Here is a 23,552-nt window from a genome sequence, read left to right on the forward strand (position 1 = left end):
CCGCCTTCCCCGCCTACCCCACCTGCCCTGCCCTCCCCGCCTGCCCCAGGGGCCGCTCGGGGCCGCGCCGGCTCTGCCCGCCGGGGTCGCAGGGCGATGCGCTGCGGGGGCGCCCCGCGGGCGGGCGCGGGCAGGCCGGGCCTCGGCGCCGCGTGTTGAGCCGAGCGGCCGCGGCTGCCGCCCCTCCCTGCCGCTCCATCCGTCCCGGAGCCCCGCGCCCTCCCGCTCCCACCGCCGGCCCGAGCGGCCCCGGGACGCGCCGTGACGGGCGTTCTGAGCTGCGCCCGGCGGGAGCCTTTGTCTCTGTGTCCGGATGAGGAGAGCCCGGGCCGCCTTCAGTGCCCAGATTTTTTTTTGTTGCGTTCTCTTTTTTTTTTTTTTTTTCTCTGTATGCTTGAGGACTCTTAAGTCTTTAGACCAGATTTGTTCGCTTTTTTAAATTTTTTTTTAATTTATTTAGTTTTTTATTTCCTCCACGCATTGAATGAACTAATCAAGATGGATAAGAAATCATTTGAAACCGTGCTGGATGAAATTAGGAAGGTAATAACTTCTCGTTTTTTATATTATGTTAGTTTAATAATTTGATTATAGGCTGTAGGACAAGGAGTAAGGGGTACAAATTGAAAGTGGGGAAACTTTAGGTTAGATATTAGAAAGAAGTTGTTTACTGTGAGGGTGGTGAGACACTAGAACAGGTTGTCTGGAGAGCTTGTGGATGCTCGAACCCTAGCAATGTTCAAAGCCTAGCTGAATAAGGCCTTGAACAACCTGGTCTAGTGGCAGATGTCCCTGTCCATGGCAGGGGGCTTGGGACTAGATGGTTTTTAAGGCCCCTTCCAACTCATTAACATTCTGTGATTCTGTTCCTCTTGATGAACACACGAGGTGAGGGGTTCTGTGTTCTTTGATAATCCCTTCAGGATTCAATAAAGACTAAATTTCACCACCGTGTGAAGAACGAATCCTGTATTGCTGATGTATTCCAGTTTTTGTGTGTCAGATGCAACAGTGTAAAACTGCTGTGACATGCTTCCTCGCTTTGAGAATTTTTTAATTGTCTTATAAAACTGATACGGGATGTCCAGACTGGTGCCATTGAACTAACATTGTGTGCTTCAAGAACCCTATTTGAAATAAGCACTTGAATAAAGTTATTGCAGCATTTTCACTGTCAAGAAAGATGAGGAACAAAAACCATGTGCTGGTTTAAAGGTAAACTGGCAGGGGAAATGAACCCAGCTCAAAAGAGAGATTATAAGTCAGAATAACAATTTAATAAAATAATACAATAAGTATGATTATGCAGACAAACAGCTGGTTTTAACCCACAAAACCCAAATGTATAACCCGGCACCCTGGGGCATGAACAGAGTGGTGTTTGTTGGGCCCCCTGAGTCCAAAGTGAAAGGAGAGGGGAAAACCTGTTGGTGAGAGTGCTGTTGCAGTCTGGTCAAGAGTGGTGATTGCAGTCCGGTCGAGAGTGGTGGTCTGCAGTCTGGTTGAGAGCGGTGATCTGCAGTCTTCCTCTGGATCCCACGAGTGGTTAAAAAGGTTCCAAGACTCCAAGATTATATATCCTCCAGTTCAGGCAGGAATGCCCAGTACCTCCCTCAGGGCAGGGGGTTCCACAATGGGTGTGAGGACAGAAACACCCTCCTATCTCGCAGGCCTCTTAACACCTAGTTTATAGCCTGAGGAGTCAGGTATGCTCTGTGCTGATGGTGTAAATGGTTCATTGGTAACAGTTTCTGGGAAATGGCATGGAAGGCTATAGAACACACAGTTTTGGGTTACACCCATCCAGTGATGAACTGGTCCCAGCTGTTCTAACTAGGACAAACCAAAATAACCAAGTATCTCTTATTTGGGGAAAAGGGTTGCATTTACTTGGCCTGACCCGAGACAGTGTGAAGTATCTACCTTTTACAAATCTTCGTTTGCGAAGCCCAGCCATGAAGAGATACAATGCACAAATAGGACATAAGAGCTGATTTCAAAGCTGCACGGAGCAGTCCTTGGAAGCCACATCTCTCACAGGTTCAGGGTGTTTGCACAGCTTCTCCAGGATGTAAATCCTATGTTTTGATGCTTGCTCCGAGCTGTGCTTCTGCATCCCCTCTTTAAAAACTAATGGAGCAAAATACCTGCTAGTTGTGGGGAGTAGAGATACAAACCTGGGCTTCCTGGTGTCTGGCAGGTCTCTTTCTCTGCACTGAGGCCTGCATTTAATAGGAAAGCTAAAGGTTAGTGGTTGGCATAGTTACCGAAACGCTGGAGGTGGAAAAAGAGAGAGAAAAAAATCAGAACCTCTGAGATTAATTTTTCCTGGTTTGCATGGGAAGTAGAAGTCTGTAACAATGTATTTTGTTTTATGTATCCTTCTAAAGCTGTCTTGGTGTGAAAATGAAGGGCTTGTTTCAGATAAGATTGCCTCATGGCAGAAAAGGGATCCTTAGCATTTTTGTAAGAAGTGGGCTTTTTTTGTTATGTTGGATTGTCTAGGAAACGTACATTTCCTTTGGACTTGGGTACTAGAGTTGAGTTGCAGTTCAGTTTCTCTTCAGCATGAGGCCCAGTTGATGGCTGCAGTTGCATTATTATTATTTTGCAACATAGTGAGGTATAAATGAGTGTGCAACAGAAGCCCCAGGGATGAGTCTTTTTTATCACATCTGCGTTTACTAGCATTTTTGTATAAGGTCACGGTCATAAATTCTCCCTTATAAAATAGGTATATGTATAACCAGCTAAAAACATGACAGCCTAATAAGATATTTGAGGGTGTGGACTTCCCTCTTGGTTAAAATTTTGTGTGGAAAATCTGGGAACAAAAAAAAAATAATTAAGGAACAACTTGCACATGAATGCTTTCTGTGAGAATTCATGGTGGGAAGGAGTAACGTTTCAATTATTGCTACTGCAGTGCAGTCCTTCAGAATACGCTCCGTGATTACTAAAGACTTCAGACAAAAGGGTTTTGACATGTGATTTTAGGCAATTATGTTTCCTCTATGCTATCTGCCTGTATTCCTGTAAACCCAACTTGCAGTTGATCTAAGGATCAGTGCTGTGCTGTGTTAATAATAGCTGTGCTGTTGCAGTGTAACATTGCCCAAATGCTGATTTTGTGTCTTTGCTGCTGTGTTTTTGTCTAAGCTTTGTTTCTAGCTCTGTGGTAGAACGTTTTTTATTTGTGATTCATAAGTTAGTTGTGCTAGTATGTTCCATTCTCAGTCCTACAATTAGGAGGAACAATTATTTAAATGTCGTCTTGTGTAGCTTAGTATTATTTTCCCCATATTTATAATTATTAGCAAAATAAACTTTGGGGATTTTGTTTGTTTCTTCCATAAATATACATAGCAGTAGTTTCTGTTTGTGTTCTTATTACAAAGTCATTCAGTTGTTGATTTAGGAAAGAAAAGTAACATTTGTTTTGGTAAAAAATATGACATACCACGCTCTTTTCCAAAATACATGGAAAAGGAAGAGACAGAAGAAAAAATGAGCATGAAGAGAGAAATTCTTTTCCCTCTGTGACTTCAGTGTGTCTGGTAGTGTTTATTTCTTAATAAGGTACAGAAAGGAAAAGAGTTGCCTCAAACAGTATCCAAGTGAGTTTCCGTGCACCTGTGCTACTCACAGTCAGATTGCAGTGAAGACCTTCACATCTGTCTGTGTGAAGGGACGGAAACAAAAAAATTTAGAGTAGATTTTAGGGCTAGTGGGAAGCAGATAGAAATGGATGTGGGGGTGAAGCTAAAGGTGGTTTGAGAATATGCATGAGATCTAGCAATAGATGGAGACTTGAAAACTAAGGAAGAAAGGTGTTTGGACCAATTTGGGCAGGAATTCAGCTGTCACCTGTCTTCTTTACATCTTGTACCCATCTCAGTGACTGGGTATGAGGAGAGGAAGGAAGTCCTGGCTATTAGATAGCTCACATGGTTATCAACAGAACTGTCTTGCCACAAAGTTAAAAGTGCTGCATCAAAGTACTGCACTTTGTTTGTTTTGTGTGGTTGCATGTTAAAGTTAGAAATCTGAAAGGTAATGATAAGACATCATTCACCTCTGGAGCAAGCTTTGCTATAATCTTAATTCTTTCTATACAGACTTGTTATCCAGTCCCTTCATAAAATTGATATAAAGCTTTGGGGCAAAAAGAAGAGTGATGATGATGATGATGATGTTCTCTCAGCACAGTTATAAATGACAATAAAAAAAAAATATGAAGTCTTTTTCTGTTTTTCACCATTCTCAATTATCTAAGGAATATACTGTTACTTCAGAATGCTGTGGTGTGATTGATGCAAATGCCACTTTGTAAGGGCAGAAATTTTTAGATTAAGAGATTAGTAGATGATTGTGCTATAATTATACTTTTTGGGCAACTAATTGTATAACTTCTTTTTCTGTATCTTTTAGGCTGTATTGACTGAGTACAAATTAAAAGCTATTGAATATGTTCATGGATACTTTTCTAGTGAACAGGTAAAGTCAACACTGTCATGGGTTTAATGGGAGCTATTGTTTTTGTGTATTCAATAATGCAGACTGTCTCCAATTATACCAAAGCTGATGACATTAGCTTTTTTATTTATTAACTAAGAATATTTAATTCCTTGTTATATCAGCATTAAACTGTGAAAAATAGTTCCAAGTTGTTTTATCATCGAAGTAATTACATTTTCAGTTGTGTGTGGAAAGTAGTATAAATTTATCATAATGGAATTTAGGATTATTTTGCATGGATTGCCTAAACAGGCATGTAGTAATAATTATCCAACTTATTTTGATACTATGTATATTTTTTTCCCTGTTTCCTTTTCTGCTGACTTTTTTGGTGTATATTTGGTAAATATGCTGTTTGAGATACTGAATGTTTATAAGGTTTTTCAGAGATAGTTGACTCTTTTTTTATTGTAATACAGTCTCATTGTTGCACGTATATGCAAATATATAGAGAGTAGTAAGTATCTATTTTAAATATTTCCATAGAAAATCTTCATCTCATAGCATAGATTTTTTTTAAGTGCCTACTTAAGAGATAAAAACCATTAGATGCTAGTAGGCCCTGATAATCAAACATGCAGACAGATGTTTTTTAACAGTATACCACTGTACTATAAAAATGGAAAGATCATATTGATGCTGTTAGCATACATTTTTAGTATATCTAAAAGACTAATTGAAGGCCTTACTATTGCAGGTTGTTGAGTTACTGAGATACTTTTCCTGGGCTGAACCACAGCTCAAGGCAATAAAGGCTTTACAACATGTAAGTTCTTGTGACATAATCTTGTGGAATAAATTTGCTTTTATAATCTTATTTTAATTTTGTGATATATACTTTTGCAACTGATGTCTCATTGTACCCTTTATAATTGTCAAAGTTTCCTCTTTATGTGCTACTTCTTCAGTGGTATCAAACTATGAAACTTCATACTTCTAACCAGGGTATCTTTTCTGACTAAAGTGTCTTTTACTTTCCTGTGTATCACAGAAAGAGATGTAACCCTTTGTAACTATTGTTAACTTACCTGATTTCTTTGTTTTGGGTGAGTGCTTTTTGAAACTGCTTGTTCATAATTTAGCATATAGAATCTTTTTCCAATGGGAGGGAGAGACTGTTAAGTGTTTGCTGAAACACACCGTTGTGAAGTTGTTACTGAGTTGTATTCTGAGTTTAAAATAATTGTACTGCTTTATTTTATATTCACTTTTTTTTCTTTCTTGCTTTCTTGTCAGAAAATAGTGGCAGTTCCAGCATCAAAAATGGTTAATATTCTCAACTGCTTCACATTCAGTAAAGATAAACTTATTGCCCTTGAAATCTTAGCTTCGTAAGTATCTTTCATGCTGTATTCCTTTAACTTGTATTGGTTTTGCTAGTGTTTGGGTATATAAAACTTTACATACTTCTAGAAGGAGGCACTGTACCTGGTTAAGGTAAAGCACAAATCCATTACTGATTGTGAATTAGAAGAATTAGAAGTAGACATTGTAGAAGTAGACATAAGGCTGAGAGAATTGGATTTGTTCAGCCTGGAAAAGAGGAGGCTTGGAATTGATCTAATTTCAGCCTTTCAGTACCTGAAGAGAGCCTACAAGAAAGATGGAGAAAGACTTGTTACAAGGAATGTAGTGACAGGACAAGGGGGAATGGCTTCAAACTGGAAGAGAGTAGGTTTAGATTAGATATTAGGAAAAAATTCCTTACTGTGAGGCTGGAACAGGTTGCCCTGAGAAGCTGTGGATACCCCATCTCTGGAAGTGTTCAAGGTCAGGTGAGATGGGGCTCTGAGCAACTGGGGCTACTGGAAGATGTTCCTGCCCATGGCAGTGGGCTTGGACCTAGATGATTCCAACCCAGACCACTCAAGGATTCTATGACTGTGGAAAATTCCATAGTTCATTTGAGTCTTGAGCATGCTGCTCTGTGGGCTTCTGCCTGCTGGAAAACTGCCACTTTGGCAATGCTTTTACAGTGCTCTTCAAATCAGGTAGGAAATGAAGACGGCCTTAAGCTTATTTCTCTGCTCACTGAAATGTGAAAGACTTGAGACTAGGGCATTCTGGGAACTGACCTCTTTTGCATTCAAAAAGCCTTCTAAATTAAGTATATAGATCTCCTAAATTGACAAATCTACAGTCTAAAAAAGATGTATAGGTACTCTATGTTTACAGAGAAAGTTGGGGTTTTTCTACTGAACACAGCTGGTTCAAAGGATCTGCTACTTACACATATTTACACTGGAACTCTGCTGCTTGGTTCAGGGGATTTATTATAAGAATATTGTTCTGTTTGGGGTTGGTTTGGTTTTTTTTGCTGTAAGTATGTCTGCCTTGCCTATGAATGCTGTATATTACAGCCTGCTTGAACTTTCTGGGGCATATAAATTCATGATATAAATATCCAAAAAAAAATTAAGACACAGACTCCAAAATCTGGCTTTTGGAGTTGAGTTTAAGGAAGCCGTGTGAATGCTCCTAGTCTGTTTCAGACCAAAACATAACAGGGTAGCCTAAGGAAAGTTAGTCAGTGACACATTAGACTCTTCAGTTGCTAACTTCAGCTCATGTGGGGGGAAAGCATGGTAACTTCTTTAGCTGTTGAATTTCTACAGTACAAGAGCATAATAAGGAAGTCTTGATTAGAAATCCTAAACCAAATCTATGTGCTGCATACTTTGTTAATCAGGACTAGAGAACAAAGTCAAAAGTTCATTCATGTTTTAATAACGTTGTTTGAGGCATTTTTCATGTCTTCACTCAACATTCTGCTGATTTCATTTCTGTCTAATATCCTCTCCTTTGAGAAGTCCTCCTTTCTGGTACCATATAGTATTTCCAGTAGTTTGGATGGCAGAGGTAGTATTTGACAGAATAATGCTGTGATCAGGATTTTGAAAAAGGTAGGTAGAAGCAGGCATCGGTCTCCTGGTACTCACACATTTTGTCTTCCCTGATGTGTCTAGTGTTGTTTTGGGGAGAGAAGAGAGAAAGAGTTCTTTTTGGAACTATCTGAAGACTTTCACTAGCTGTTCAGAACTTGGAGAGAACTGCCAAGAGTTGATCTTTTTCATTCTGGAGTAAATTAGATGAAAATTTGTTTTTTTACCAGACGAGCAAGAAACAGTGGCAAACTGAGTAGCTGCAGGTTTTCTGCTGTGCTAGGAATTGTGTGCTGGTAGCAATTAAAGCTTTCTAACAAACTGTTGTGATGCAAGATTCATGTTTTCAACATCGTTATTTTTGCAATAAAGTTTAGCCATCATCATCCATTGTTCCGTATTGATATTTAATTCTAATACCATGATTTACTTAAGACGTAAGAAGTCCATATTTAGGCTGGAAGTTTTTACTTTAATAACAGTAATAGTATGATCTGAACTAATTATGGTTTTTTTAATGTACTGTTGGGTAGTGGCTGAATAAGTGTTGGTCACTTTTCAGCAGTGCATTATTTCTACTTATGCAAATGGAATGTCAGTAATTGTCTGTCACTGTCTTTATAGCAACATTGTTGATCCTCAGAATTATCGCCTTATTGAAGATCTGTTCAGAATTAATATGTCAGAGAAGAAAAGATGCAGAAGAATTCTTGAACAGGTAATCAAGATATACTAGTATCCTTGATTCTGTCAAATACAGTATTGTTTCCATCCTTATGGTCATTGTGGGGTCAAGGCTTAGCATGAGGACTGTTGGGAACTGGTGGTGTAAGACAAGCTGAAAGCAACTGCAAAAAGATAAGAGCTATGTAATGCTTGTGCAACAAAAGGGGAAGTTTCTGTAGGCATTAGGAATGTATGGAAAAGGGAGCACAGAATTGCAACCAATGCGGAAGGAAATAGTTTGTGTTTGTTTTAGAGAAAACCAAGGGCTTAAGCCCAAGTTCAGTCTGAGCAGAACTGGTCCGAATAGAGTTATTCAAAATAAAGGGGACTTTGGCAGAACCTTACACTTATTTGGATTATTTGGAAAAAGATTTGAGACAAAAGATTTCAGCTGTTCCATGTAGGTTGATTCATGCAGTCTAAATGAATCCGTCATGAAATAGTAAAATTCCTTTAAAGCATTGAATTTGATAGCAAATAATGTTCTTTCTTGATTATTTTGCAGGCTTCTAAGACAGGTTGTAAGGCTCCTCATGCTATGATATCATCCTGTGGCATGATTCCTGGCAATCCTTATCCCAAGGGCAAACCAAGCCGCATAAATGGAATTTTTCCAGTAAGTATGCTTTTGCTTTTCACAAATGAACTCTTGATTTGGGATTCACTGTAGTATAACCAAAACCAGAATTGATATACATGGAAGGAGGACTGGGGTCAAAACTGATGTGCATTTGTTGGGAGTTTTTTGTTTGTCCGTTTTTTAATACCCCCTTCCACTATTATAGAGAACTTGCATTATTTTTATTTGCCCATTCTTTCTATGCTGCTTCAAGTAAACATTACTTCATAAATTAGACCTTGTTCATATCAGAAACACATTGTAAAATACAGCAGTATTTGGCAGAATCAGGAGAGGTATAAAGAGCCTTACTGGTAGGTTGATAAGATGGCTTAATATGGTCACTACAGTACTACTGCTAATCTTAGTGTAGTTCTTGAACAACCATGTTAAGTATTTTCTGTGAACACATAAGGGACTATGAAATATGTTATCACATCCACAAGTCAAAATGCAGAATTCCATCACCAACCTGGACTGTTTAAAATGCCTCTCTTTACAGAAGCTCGGTGTTACAAACCAAGCTATTGGAATGCTGTTACTCATCATTTTACAAGCCTAAAGGACTGTTGTTTTTTTTTCTGGCAAACATGGTTACTTTTAGAAGTTAAAAAACTCAAATGTAGTTGGGAAAAAGTCAAATATGGCAGAAATTCTATATCAATATTTGCTTCTAAATTCTTTGTTCAATTTTCTTTTGTTTCAGGGAACCCCTATCAAAAAGGACACAGAAGAATGTACTAATGAAGGAAAGGGAATAGCAGCCCGTATACTTGGACCATCCAAACCAGTATGAGTAAATGAGTAAATAAATGAAACTTCAAGAAAACCCAAAACAACCACGAGCTGATTCAATGAGGCTTTATTATAAAATGCTGTTATGTTGCAAGAAGACTGTAGAGCAGCAATTTAATTGAAGCTAAACTTCTATAATGAAGTTAATATGACTTAGTATTTTTTTATTTAGCTTGAAAATAAGCTGTAATTTTTAGCTGTGGAGAGGAGATTCTCTGCTTGATACAGTGTGTGTGCATTTGAAAATAATTTAAATTACAATAGCAGAAGAGAAAGCTAAAAGCATTTTTAGTAATCCATCATGTGTTGATCTCTGAGGATTTCCTACATGGACAAAAAAATGCTTGCATCTTGGGAACTTGAATTACAGCTGTGCTTTTGAAGGAGCTTCTTGTTTCTTAACAACACGGCTGATCTGTATTTCAAAATTCTTAAACATGTGGGACAAATTTTCAGTGAACTTATTACTCTTTTGAAGTATCGTTCAAATATTTTATTATCACTTTTATTATGAAATGTTTCCTACAAAGATGTATTATTTTAAAGGCACAGGTACCGTCAGAAATATTGGTTAGGTTTGAATGTGCTAAACCTTTAAAATGAGATGTCAGTCCAAGACTGCAGAGTGCGAGAACTGTGAGGCAGAAAGGAGTTCCCTTTCCCACCTGTGCTCAGTTTCATATTAAAATTTAAATCTAGAATCTAATCTGCTTTTCACTCATGTTAGGGATTTCAGGGAGTTTTTAAGGTAGTTGATAAGAAAGTGATGTTTGTTTCATTCTTTTCAGAAAAGAGTGAAATACTTGCACTGACTATGGATATTATAAAGTTCATATCACGTATATTTGTAGTGAAGAATGCCTGTATGTAGTAGTATCTGAATGTTATTTTTTTGTCTGAGATACGTTAGGTAATGCTTTCACTATTGCCTTTCCTTTTGTTTATGTAGGCTCCATCGACGTACAATCCACACAAACCAGTTCCATACCCCATCCCGCCATGTCGGCCACATGCAACTATTGCACCAAGTAAGGCTTCTATGTGTTCTAGCTTGATACTGTTGTTTCATGCATTTGCCTTTTAAGTAATGTGTCAAGTATTAGTTTCTCTGACCATGGCCATCTCTGAAATTGGCTTGTGCTTCCTTGGCGTGTTCTGAGTACTGGTTTCTACCTTTTCTTGTCATGACTGCAGAATTGATAAAAAGAGGAATATATTGACTTCTTTTTCCAACATCCACATCATAAGGAAAACTCACAATCCTGTTCTGATGATGAAATATTTAATTTATGGATAAATACTGTGCATATTAGACAAGGGCTGTGACTTTGTTGTAACATTTGACCAAGGTTTGGGCTTTTAGCCTGTCGAGTCTGACTTGTTGCTGTAGAACCAAACTTAGGGTATGGTCAGCCACAGCCCTGAATTGGATGGAACTATGTAGGAACTTGCTGGAGGTCTGTAATATGTTTCTCTCAACTGAAGGTTCAGACTTGTAATCTGGTTTTTTCAGTTGCCTTCAGCTTTACCTACAGTTTCCTGAAAGAAAAGCACATTTCAGTCTCAGAAGGGACATAGTGATTACCTTTTCCTGCTTTTAGTCTATTTGTAGCCTTGTGCCTTAAGTAAGATTGAGCCTTTATTCATAAACTCCTCTTTCTTTGCTCTGTTCCATCAGTTGTTTGATTCCAGACATGTTTGGAAGGGAGCAAGACAATTGCCCTTTCTTAGGAAGAGGAGGTTAGAGTACTTACATAGTCTGACTGGTCTTTTTTTTCAGTATCTGAAAGCCCTTCTTAATCTTGCAATTCCTACTGCAAAACAAGGAGTGCTCTGGTTAGGACATTTGCTTTTCACTGATGTTAGGGATTTCTAAAGTAGTTGATAAGAAAGTGTAGTAGAACTCTTAGCATGCTTGTTGAAGGGTGAGTCATCTAATCAACCCAATCTTTGGAAGTCTTTTTATAGCCCTTTTGGAAAAATGGGCACTACAAGTGGCTAAACTAAGACTGATTATTTATGCCCAAGAAATAACTTACTCCCAGGAAACTGTATGGGAAACTCGCAGACTAGCTAAAATTTATATTAAATAAGTCATATTCAGAGTAACTTAAAGTACCAAATTTGACCTGTGACTAGATATAAATATTAGTACATTTTAGGATATGAACAGCTTTTGAGGTTTCAGGGCCTTATTAGACTGCAACATGTTTTTTAAGAGAGTTCTTGTGACAGTGGAACTCATAACTGTTGAAATTATATATATATTTATGTGTGTGTGTTTGATGAGGTTGCAGATGCTGACCTGAAACTATTGAATGTGATTGTTTTCAAGCAATGGTCAGAACGATGTTTTGTTTACAGCCTCTAACATTTCCTTCCTGAGTGACACAATGATTGTTAGTTGTTTTCTGATTTTTAGGCAAGAGTTGTCGTGCAAGAAATCTTAACATCAGGTGCAATTGTGAAATGTGAAATAGGAAGGAGTCGTGTATGACAAATTATTGCACTTTGAGTATTGTTCGAGTGCTACCTTTCCCCATGAAGCATAAGTTTTTATGCTCCTAAACTATTCATTCAGGACCACTGTGAAGTGTGTTTATGTTCCTGCAATTTAAATTTTGATGTTCTTCATCAGAACTGTATACCACAGCAATACAACAGTTTGAGTTGCTCCAAAAAAATAAGAGGAAAAAAAGGTATTTTTAATACATCAATTGCACTAAGAATTTTATATTAAAATACTTTGTTAACCCATTTGAATTTCTTAACATTTAAAGAAATATTGAAGAATACTAGATGAAGTATTTGAAATGGGACATTTTCCTCTGAATTTTCTGGCTAGTGTTGAAGGGCTGGTCATGGTCACTGATCTGTGTTTCTCTTTTTTATTTGTCAAGACTTTAATGATAAAGAAGGAGTTGCCACACACTTTAAATGAGGAATACAAAAGGAACCAATGATGCTGCAGCACTCTGAATCACTCCTTCCCTTAGAGTTTGTTCAGGCAAAATGAAACTGAAAGGAATTGAAACCTGACTTTTTCATGCTTTCTCAAGAGAATTGCTCCTAGTAAAATTTGAATCGCAACTTATGCCATTCAGGCAGACATTAGCCAAAGCCAACATCCAGCCCGGATGATTAACTGGTCTAGCTTTTTGATGGAGGAATGTCTTACAGTCTTGAAAATGTTCTTTTAAAGCAGAAGATGCCTACTGGTTCATTGAGATATGGGGTTTTTGACAACAGATGTGTATTGCATTTTTTATTTTAGGTGCTTACAACAATGCTGGCTTAGTTCCAATGGCTAATGTCATAGCTCCAGGCTTACCAGCTCCTCCACCATACACTGCTAATCAAGTGGTATCAGGTAAAACATGCATATCTTTAAAAATATTGATTGTATTGATTTTGCAGTTCATTGTAGTAAGTGGATCATTCATTGCTGGAATTTCATTTGCTTTTGAATAACAAGCTGTTGTTCTCTGTTTAGAAAATGAGGACCTTTCCAGCCAAGCAAAACCTTCCCAAAATCAAGGTAAATTGCAAATGCCCAGGGGGATTCTTGTGTTGATTGTATCTTTGTTATTTGTTCAGAAAATGTTAACAACTCACTTGTTTAGTGGGGTCTTCACAAGACTGTAATTGTTTAACTACTGTTGGAATAGGATTCCTTGAGAGTGGAGAAAAAAATCATCAGGTAATCGGTGCTTAGAAGCATTATAACTTTAAAACTCATCCTTTTATGTTAACCAAGTTTTATATTCTTAAGTATATAAGTATGTGAGAAATCAGGTAAAAAACTAAGTCAAAATATGTTTTGCAATGTCGTGCACTGAAATACTTCAATAAATCTTTGCAGTTGTTGAAACTCTGGACGTGTTGGAAAACCCATTCACATTTTAGTTTCCTATAGCAGTTGCAATAGGAAGGTAGAAGTACAAGGGAGATTCAGAGATTCTGGAATGTCTTATCCCAGACTTATATCCAGCTATGTCTACCTGCACTTTTGTCTTACCCTTTAAGATCCTGTCCTTTTTACAAAGACAGTTGTGCATTTTTTGTTGTTTTTATTTGTGTAGTGCTTTGTATGCTTAGTATAAATCATAATAATACCATTAGGAACTACTTATAAAAAGGCTTTGATAATACTTTGTTAGGTTTGACAAATAGAAGCTTAGAATCTACTGACTATTGAGTCAGGCATATTGACAAATACTGCAAATAGATAAAATGATCATGATAAGTCTAGCTACTGTAAATATTCTTAGGGACAAAAAAAAAAAAGTTATGTTTTGTCTTTTCTTCTCTGTGTCCAGGAGTGGTTCTACAGAATGTTTCAAAGACTCACTTTATTGTTATATACCCCTCCACAAGTGTGCATATATTTTAAAAGGTAGTTAATACAGCTAAATGAATACAGTGTAAGGAACGAAATCTTCTGTATTAAGAGAAATTCAGTACCAGCTCTGGATTCCATTGCAGCTGTATTTTGTTGATTATCTTGGCTGTCAGGATCTTCAGGAAAATCTTCAGCTTAGAAACAGAGTAAGGAAAGAACAGAGCTGGGCAGTCTATTTTTTTTTTTTAAAGAATATGTAAAAGAAAATAGTTTTTTTGCAAACGAGCTAGTTTTAGAGTTTCAAGATATAGAAAACAGGAGTTTGTCATATCAACTTAGGTCCTAGATTTAAAAGATTCATTTTTTTGGATTTGTGTGTATATATGTAGAATTCAGGCAAGAGAGACATTTATGCCATTACAGAGTTATGGGTGATGAGTTTGACTGGTTGGATCAGTGATTTGCTTACAGTTGAACAGATTACTTCAAAAGTAAAATAAAACACAAAAGTTGTTTGAGAGGAATGATTTATTAACATGTTCATATTCCACAGGAAACTAGAGGCAGGCATATCAAGGTGCTTGACATGTTAGTGTTCTTAAATGCAGCTTCTTTCCATTAATCTCCACCTCCCCATTCACAGTGTGCCTTCCTGTTTTCCTCCAGCTTGACTGATGTCTATAACTTACTTTGTAGGATTGACACAAGCTGATACTCTTAGTGGCAGGTGCTCGCCTTGATTACAGACACCTGACTAAAGACTTCTAGAAATATTTGTTGATAAAGTCAAGTGTCCATGTCAGTTTAATACTGTAGTGTGATACCTGAATTTAAAAGTGTACCTTCTTAGAATCAAAATCTGAAGGAAGCACAGTGAAGAGAATGACCTGATTTTGAAGGAAAGAAAACTACCAGCACCTGAAATCAGCTTTCTTCAGTTGTTGACTAAACTTCTCTGAAATCATGATACATTGAATTAACTGGTTCTGAAGGAAATTCTGACCTTCAGTGAGAGTGGATGCAGAGGAGCCCAGGTGATCTGATGCTGATTTGGGTACTGCCAAATATTAGGGACTAGAGGGAGGGTGTTTACCTGTATCACTTAGATGTTCCTACAGAGTATATTTGAGTGTATCTGACTGTTTTGCATGATATCATAAAGAGGTAGCAGATGTCACAAAATGTTTTTAAAAGGAGTGGTAGCCCACATGATGTACAACTTGTGTGATGTGTTTGTATGTACCTTTTTGGTTTGTTTTCATAGGTTCCAGTATCCATTGTTTATATATAGACATTGCGTGTTAGCTATTGTCTGTGTATCATATTTTGAAATGATGTATAAAATGTTTTTGTGTTGATTTTAAACATTTCTGACAGTTTCAAGTATTCTTACTGGTTTTGTTTCTTTGCAGCTTTTTCTGCACAAGCGAATCAGCTCTTTACTCCTCATGGTTCTAATCCTTCAACACCTGCTGCTACTCCAGTCCCTACCCCATCACCTGTCAAGGCAATAAGCCATCCATTAACACCTGCAACTCCACACATCTCTGGGATGAACATGTCTACCCCTGTCCTTCCTGTTTTCCCAGGACAGGTCTCCTCTTCCATCCATACATCTCAACCATCCACCCCAACCCCTACTGTCATCAAATCCCTCTCATTGCCTGGTGTTCCTGTCACATCTGTTCACAGTGCAACCTCTACTCCTGTCCCTGCAGTTTTTTCTGGGCTGGCTTCTATACCCACTGCTATGCCTACTCCACAAGGTTCTTCCACTCCATGTGCCACACCTGCGCCTAGTGAAGCTTTTGCATCTGCTACTACACCATTTGCTGGCCTCCCGTTTTCTGGAACCTCTTCTATTGCTTCTGCTAATAATCCTGCTCCATTGTCATCAGTTTTTGCTGGCCTCCCTTTGTCCTTGCCGCCCAATGCCCAAGGGATTTCTAGTCCTGTTCCATCTACAGTTGCTAATTCTCCTGCCACTACCATTCCTGGTTCACTTAGCTTACCTAACCCGATTTTGTCTGTCTTAAAGGGATTTCTGACATCAAATGATGCTTCATTAATCAATTCATCTGCTTTACCTTCTGCTGTGACAAGTGAGCTCGCTTCTTTATCTGCTCTTGCTAATCAAAGCTCTGACCCTCCCACTTCCTCTGTCAACAAATGTTACACTCCATCAGCCACCCCCACACCACAGCGTTCTTCCACACCTGGGCTGGCTATATTTCCAGGTCTTCCATCCCCATCTGTAGCCAATTCTAGTTCCACTCCAACATTGCCTGCACAGTCACCTTTAACCACTTCACCGTCAATTATTCCAGTCAACTGTGGCTCATCAGCCTCCCTCCTGCATGGCACAAGCCCTACTAACCCTGACCAGCAGCTCTCATCAGCCCCAGCTGCCACAAGTATCCCAGTTCTGGTCAAAACAGAACCCATGAGTCCTACCCTCTCAGCCTTCAAAGGTCCTCCTCATGCAGCCAGCCCTTCTCATGGCACTATAGGCCTGTCAGCACTTGGGCGTGCATACACCTCAGCAGCTTCAGTGCCAGTCAGTTTACCCAGTTCCCTGAATCCAGTGCTGTCAGGTCTCTCTTCTTTGAGTGCTCCTCTAAACAATTCCAGTTCTCTGGCTTCCATTTCCCTCGCTCCACATGGCTCCTCTGCTCCCATTGCCCCTGTGTTCAACGGACTTCCTCCTTTTACGTCTCTAACCAGTAACTTTGCTTTTACTGGTAACCCAGCACTTACACCACCCGTCACTCTCCCAGGGTCTTTGTTAGCTACTCCGTCTACAACCGCTTCAGCCGTGTCTGCCCCCCATGTGAGTTCCACTGCTGCCGTACTCTCAGGACTCGCCGCCTCAGCAACAGCAACAGCTCCACCCTTCTCGCTTAACTTGTCCAGTGCTGTCCCTTCCCTGTTTTCTGTTGCCCAGGGACCTCTGGGATCATCAAACCCATCCTTCCCTGGTTTTCCTGTCTCTAACACACCCTCTGTCACTCCTGCTCTCCCTTCTTTCCCTGGCCTCCAGGCATCTTCTGCAGTAGCAGCAGTTGCACCGTTGCCAGCAGCTGCCACAGCCCCATCTCCAGCTCCGGTCCTGCCAGGGTTTGCCTCGGCCTTTAGCTCAAACTTCAACTCTGCACTTGTTGCACAGGCTGGGTATGTTTCTGTTTCTGAAGGAGGTCAGAGCTATTTCTTTTTGTCTTGAGCAAAACACTGATTTTACTTCAGGTGTAGACGTTATTTTCGCTCATAGTTAGTAATTGCAGATAATTTTTAAAGTTAGTTCACTAGTAGATTTCCACTTTAGAAGCTGATAGAGCAAATAGATTGTCCTCAATAGTCCCTGTTATGACAGTTCAATCCAGTGAGTGATCTTATTTCCCAGATGAGGATACTTGGCACCTTCTAGGCTTTTACAAGAATGAATTCCACATGGAATTCATGCCCACATGGGCATCCATTGACACATACAGGTAATAGTAGACAATGTCTTAGATGTTCCTATGTTTTAAGGAAGTACTCAGCATTAACTCTTGTCTGTAAAGTTTTTTTGAGTGCAAATTGTAGGCACAGTCAAGGTACAAAAAATTTGGAGTTCCCTTCTGAGGTATGCTTCAGACAGTCTTGGTCTGTGTGTGCATGAATAATTTGTAGGTGAGTAAAGTCTGGGCTTCTGTTTGGAAATTCTGGCCTTATGAGGTTTAGAAAAAGAAGTGCTTTTCTAATTTGTATAGACATAATCTTATAGAGAAGGAAACGTAGGATAAAACACGATGCAGATGTTCCTAATAATAGCTTCATTTTGACATTGTTTCAGCTTGACTTCTGGACTACAGACACCGGGAAATGCAGTTTTTCCTGGTATTTTATCTCTCCCTGGTATCCCTGGCTTTCCCCAAAGTGCCGCACAATCTTCCTTACAGGAATTGCAGCATAGTGCAGCTGCACAGTCAGCACTACTACAGGTAACATGCCTATTTGCTAGTACTCTTTTGTGTCCAGTGATCATTTGAGCATGTACTTATGTGCTAACTTCTTAGGATTAGTTTAAGTCAGTAAATAATTAAAACCCCCTGACCTGCGTGAGAACTGATTACAAGGATGATGATAAAGAACAACTGCTATTAACTTTTAACTCAGGGCTAGTATACAGTGCTTTTATACGTTATGAATGTGATTAAACCCTTTTCAAAAACTCTTTGTCAAATGGGGAGAAGTAAAAGAAAGAAAAGATGATGCAAATGAAATTTTTGCTGTGTGTGTGTGTTAAATCTAATGACCTGGCCATGTATTTGCAAAATTTGTGCTCAGTTCGTCTGACATTTTAATAACTTACAGATTTCGTGGACCCTTTGTTGTGAGTTACATGACTCTTTACACATGTAATCAGATTGTCTTGAATTTGTGTCTGTTGTGGTTGTGCCTTTCTCTTGGTGGTTCCCACAAATACAGTTGTTGTAATACAAGCTTGAAGTGGCTTTGGGTAATGTGTAGTCTCATCATCTCTTGTCCATGAAACAATTTGTTTCATTCATCAACCTACGTAAGTTAACTGAAACTACCATCAGACTTTGTGTTTACATGTTTAGTTTGTCTTTTGTTAAAAACAGCCTCTGTGCAGATTAAGGATTCTGGTAGGGAATTTGTCCTTCTCCACAAAACACTAAAAGAGGCAGTTGAGTGTCTTGAATTAATGTTTTCTCTCTTCTGTGACACATCAGCTGTTGAAATGGAGCATATGTCTAAGTACTATTCAGTGTGCAGAATATTGTCAGATATCTTTTGAATATCAGGGGATTGGAAGAAGCAAGTTATTAGGCCATGCTGCTTTTGCAGCTCAGGAATCTGTTTATTCTGTAGAAATCTATGTATGCAGATTGCATTGAGGGAGCATCATTTTTCTTATTTACAAGTTTCAATCACTAAAATTAACACTTATCTACTTGAGCAGTGAAGAGAAAGGAAGTTTGAACTCACTGAAATGCTACAGCTCCTGATTAAGCTTTGCCTTCCAAATCAGTAAATGCCATTAACATTTCTTTGTTTTCCCTCTTAATCCAACTGCTTTCTTCATTCTCTGGTATTTCAGAGAAATAGTTGCACTACAGTTTAGCATCTGTGAATAGATGCATTTCTCATCTCTGTTCTTTGCACACTTCAGATTATAAATAATTTTTTTTTTGCTTGAGTCGGACTGGTATGGTGGCTGAAATTTTGCTTGATTCAGATTTTTGTTTGTTTCCTTGTTTTTATCAGTGCTGTTTCCTAACTTCTTCTCTTCCTTAAAGGCACATTCTGCTTCTGCTCTGGAGAACTATACAGCTCAGCCTGAAGGTTTTGCTAACTATCCATCAACACCAGGAACACCATTTTCATTGCAGACAAGTCTGCCCCAGAGTGGATGGCAGTAAATACCAGACATTTTTAAAGACTGGAATGTTTGCTTGACAGAGCCTGATCCTATTCATTTTGAAGGCTGTCTCTGCATTAGTGGGAGCATGGTCTGAGTTGGCAAAGAAGGGGAAAACATGAGGGTAAAATTATTCCAGGAGGCTGTGTCAAATGTCAAACTTAATTTGTGATTGCATTCAATTGATTCAGGGTCTGATCCTGTGAATTGCTGAGCATCCTTGACTCTCCTTTAATCTTAAGAGTTGAATGTTTGGTGTCTTAGAGGATCAGGAACATTCAAACAGACGTTTATGTAAATAGCGGTAATTGACTGTCAAACTGAGTGGGGAGAACAAGTATACTTAATAGTGTGTATAAGCACCTATCTTTCTGTTATGTTTTGTATGGTATATGTGGTTAATGTAGAATGAGATCTAGGCTGAAACTAGAGAATTAAAGCTGTAGATGATCTTTCATCTAGAAGCACACTTCTTGTGTGTGCATAGATCAAGGTCAGCTTATTTTTTTGGATATTTTCTTTGTATATATGAGGATCTCCTGTTAGCATCAATAGTATGTTAAGGGGAGGGTAGATTAGAGGTGTGTGGGGGTTTTCTTATGCTTTGAAATATTGTCATGGGCTTGCTGCTGAATTGAGTACTCCTTTGTCTGAAAAAGAAAGCTAGGAAATGATGCTGTACTATATTTGGGTAGCAGTGAATTATGTTTAACTGGAGTATGGTTTAGCTAGCTGAGAATATGTCTTTCCAGAGTACATAAAAACATTCTAACTCGCCTCTAAAATAGTGTTCCATAATATTCTCCTTGCCCCCAACACCCCTCTGTGAATGAAATAATTGTACTGCGGATAGGCTGCCTATCCAGCACTTTTGACTGCAGACTTTTGTGAATGTTTACAGACATGGGTCAAGTTCTTCTCTCCCTTATACTCACAAACAAACTGGTTCTCTATGCTTTTCAGCTATAAACTACAACTTGATGGTGCTTACATTATCCTGTGAATACAAGTGGGAGCAGAATTTGGACCATGGATTTTTTTAGTATTTTTCCTTGGAAAACGTACATAATTTTAAAGGCATATAGCTAAATTAACTGTTACGATGCAGCATATAGAAAGGTCTTGCTTTGTTAGTGAAATTCAATTGTGCACTCTTCTAATAATGTTAGTACCTGTGGCAATGTGTAACACTTCATCGAGTATCATCTATTTAAGATATACTCTTGATCATGTTCCAGAGACAATAGAGATGAATGATATTCAGTCACGTGATTAAATTAAAATGTAGAGGATAGATACTACACTGTAGAAAAGTTCTGCACCTAGAGTTTTACTTTTTTAAAGATTGATTCTGCTGGGAAATGTTGCAAATGTATTTTCTCTCAAGATGTGAACAACTTTTTTAGAATGTTAACAGAAATTACTGTATTGGTTTTTAACATAATTTTTTTAAATAAAAAGTTTACAGTCATGGCAAAAAGGCTTTGCTGACTATATACATATTTACCTAAAATACAAATGAATAAACTTGTTTTTACTAAGATATTTCTGATGTTTGGTCTTGCTTATGCTGTTTCTTTATGATGGAGAATTCTGTCCATAATGATAAAATTGACTTCCTAAAGAGTGACAATAGAGATATCTTATGAATTTTTTAGAAAAAATTGGCAGCAATTGGGTAATCTTATGTTTTAATAGTCAAATTTATGCTCTTGCTTTTTTTTTTTTTTATTTTGTGAAACCTGTTGAATTATTATTCTCCACTCTGGACTGCTTTTAAAATTGGTGCATTTTATCTTGTCTCAAGAAATCTGTGGAAGAAATCTCTACCATCTTTCATTATACTTTCCTTCTCGTTCTTTTCATAATTTGTTCTTTGTAGTTTTTTAGATCAATTGGAGAAGGAGAAAATAAAGATATAGGTATCTTATCAAAGCAGATTGACTTTTGTCCCATAAATATAAATGTAAAGTAGTTCAAAGTCAGTATTTTGTAACCATACTGTGGGCCTAAGTTTGATATCCTGTTTTAGTCCTAGTTTCCCCATTAATCAATCAAAGTCTGAACTAATTTACATTACCTTTTAGTCAAAAACAAGTAATATGCAGTGTCTTATCAAAAAGTAGGCAGTTTGTACCTCTTTCTCAAAACGTCTGTTGGATGGCTGTGGGGTGTGGGGTTTTCTATCTGAACATGGGACAATTCAGAAATACTGAAGAAGTTGTGAAACCTTGTTTCTCCAAATGCAAACAGGTGAGAAGTCGTGAAAATGCACTATTAAATGCTCTTCTCCTGAAACAGTGTAGTTAATGAGTGATGTCTAGCCACATCATCCAGAGAAGAGTATTTCATACATAGGTGGGGTAGTTTTACAGACACACTCCCATCTGTGTCAGACAAATGAATAATTTAAGAAGCATTAAACTGTTAAGTTCCTGTGTCTTGAATGGCCTCTCTGGTTTTTAGTGAAACATATTGAGCAGAATTCTGAACTTTCCAGTGCTTAGGATTAAGATAAAATTCAATTTTATAAATATTTCTCCTGATGTAAAATTGTTCTTTATTATTTTTTTTTCTCTTCAGGAATAAAGTCTGTGTTCTTCATTGTAGCAAACTCCTGTGACCCAGCCTGGGAATATCTGAAGGAGGTGATTTCTCCTGAGCTCTTTCATGCTTTCTTGAGCACCATATTTAAGAAGCCAAGGAAAAGTCTGTTCCTGAGGCAAACCACCTTACACTGAGCCTGTACTGGGAAAAGGCTTTTGCTGTATGACTTTAATTCTGAACTAACTATGATTTTTTTCACTGTTCAAGTTGCCTATTACTGCTGTATTTCATCTGTGTTGACAGACTACAAAGATAAGGTGTAGTGAAGTGTTCTTTGAAATAAAATGTTTCTTGAAAGAACTAAGAACTTACTGGAATTGTGTTTGCAAATGTTTCAATGTTTCTTTCAAGTACTTTAATTGCAGCTGCAGTGAATATGAGAGAAACAGCAATTTTCTGTCCTCCTCTTCCTCCTATTTACAAATGAGTATTGCGGGTTTGGCTGGGGCTGAAAGGAAACTTGCTATGTTATGAATGTTCTTATTTCTTGCAAATTGCCTTCCTTTCTGGATTGAGATGGGAGCAATCCGTTTGATTAACTCTCTCTTGTATTTACTCATGCTCTAGTGAAATGTAGTCAAAGGGGGGCTTCCTGTTGTCTCCTGATCTTCAGCTGTTGAAAGCCGATGCCTACCCTGTCTTCTGAATTTTGATTTGGGGAAAAGGAATGATGAGCCTGAAGCAAATAGGCTAGTGCCTATTCTATGGGCAGAATTCAGGGCCAGGGAAGGACTAAGCTGAGAAATCTTTAGGGAATGGCTGAAGCCAGTGGATGAGAAGGGAAGTAGTATGGGTCTAAAAAGGTCAGAGAAAGACAAACTGAAACCTACAACTTTTTTTCAAATCTCATGTGGGCATTGCCTGATGATTCTTTTATATACCTTTGGGATTGGCACTGTTTAGAAATGGCTGTGGGTAAGAATTACCCTTCTGGTTTTAACAGACTTTGAAGTGGGTGCTTGGTCTTTATGATTTAGTCTCTACAACTGGATGATGAGGTAAGCGGGAGCAACTGGGCACTGTAGAGACATTGCAAAGGACTGGTGCCATTTGTAAATGTAGCAGTTTTTGCAGAGAAATGCTGGAGAATGGCATGCTTAGAGGTAAGTACCTAATCATGCCCGACCTGAGCCCTTACTCTGCTTTTAAACAGAAGTTGAAGGCTTTAGCTTTATCAGCACTCTGCAGAAATAGTTGAACTGCCACCAGCCCAAACCACAGTCATCTGATGTTGCTTCTAAGTTAGTAAGTCCTGCTAAAGCAGCTTTGAACTCAGTCTGATTGTCTTTGTGGTAGTGCCCTGACACAGGACTGCTACAGGCTGTTCAGCACCAGTGAACTTGCAGCTTGTAAACTGCTTTGCTCCAGGGGTCTTGTATTTTATTCTCTGAGTGTTCTGTAGCACTTTGGGACATGAGTTATCCACATGCCCCAGTACAGCCCCAAGAAGAAAGGATTAGGATTGCCTTGCCTTTGATTTAAAGTTTTTTAAATGGGGAGTAAAAGTGCAGCTGAAGTTAAAATGAAGAAACTAATACTGTGATATTCCTGAACACAAACGAAAAACACCATCTGCTTTATTCACCTTTTAAGGACTGTATTTACAGGCATCTCAGGGAATTATCAATAAACAGCAAG

At 38.5% G+C, this 23,552-nt stretch overlaps 1 protein-coding gene across 2 annotated transcripts; it reads left to right on the forward strand.

Annotated features, from left to right (window-relative positions):
- Window positions 1-229: 229 nt before the first annotated feature.
- On the forward strand, window positions 230-22,218 carry PROSER1 (proline and serine rich 1). Of its 2 annotated transcripts, none has more exons than XM_017815128.1 (13): window positions 230-543; window positions 4,432-4,497; window positions 5,216-5,284; window positions 5,755-5,849; window positions 8,025-8,118; window positions 8,632-8,742; window positions 9,452-9,535; window positions 10,490-10,568; window positions 12,815-12,910; window positions 13,034-13,078; window positions 15,295-17,053; window positions 17,715-17,862; window positions 21,891-22,218. In XM_017815128.1, exons 1-13 carry the CDS (start codon window positions 499-501, stop codon window positions 21,894-21,896), a joined length of 2,697 nt encoding a protein of 898 aa, XP_017670617.1. In that variant the 5' UTR covers window positions 230-498; the 3' UTR covers window positions 21,897-22,218. The 2 variants fall into 2 exon arrangements, with proteins under 2 accessions (XP_017670617.1, XP_017670616.1); XM_017815127.1 differs by lacking the exon at window positions 21,891-22,218 and adding an exon at window positions 19,186-20,787.
- Window positions 22,219-23,552: the final 1,334 nt, after the last annotated feature.

The sequence above is a fragment of the Lepidothrix coronata genome, unplaced genomic scaffold (assembly GCF_001604755.1).
Source record: "Lepidothrix coronata isolate B3197 unplaced genomic scaffold, Lepidothrix_coronata-1.0 Scaffold48, whole genome shotgun sequence".
In the NCBI taxonomy this organism is placed as follows: Eukaryota; Metazoa; Chordata; class Aves; order Passeriformes; family Pipridae; genus Lepidothrix; species Lepidothrix coronata.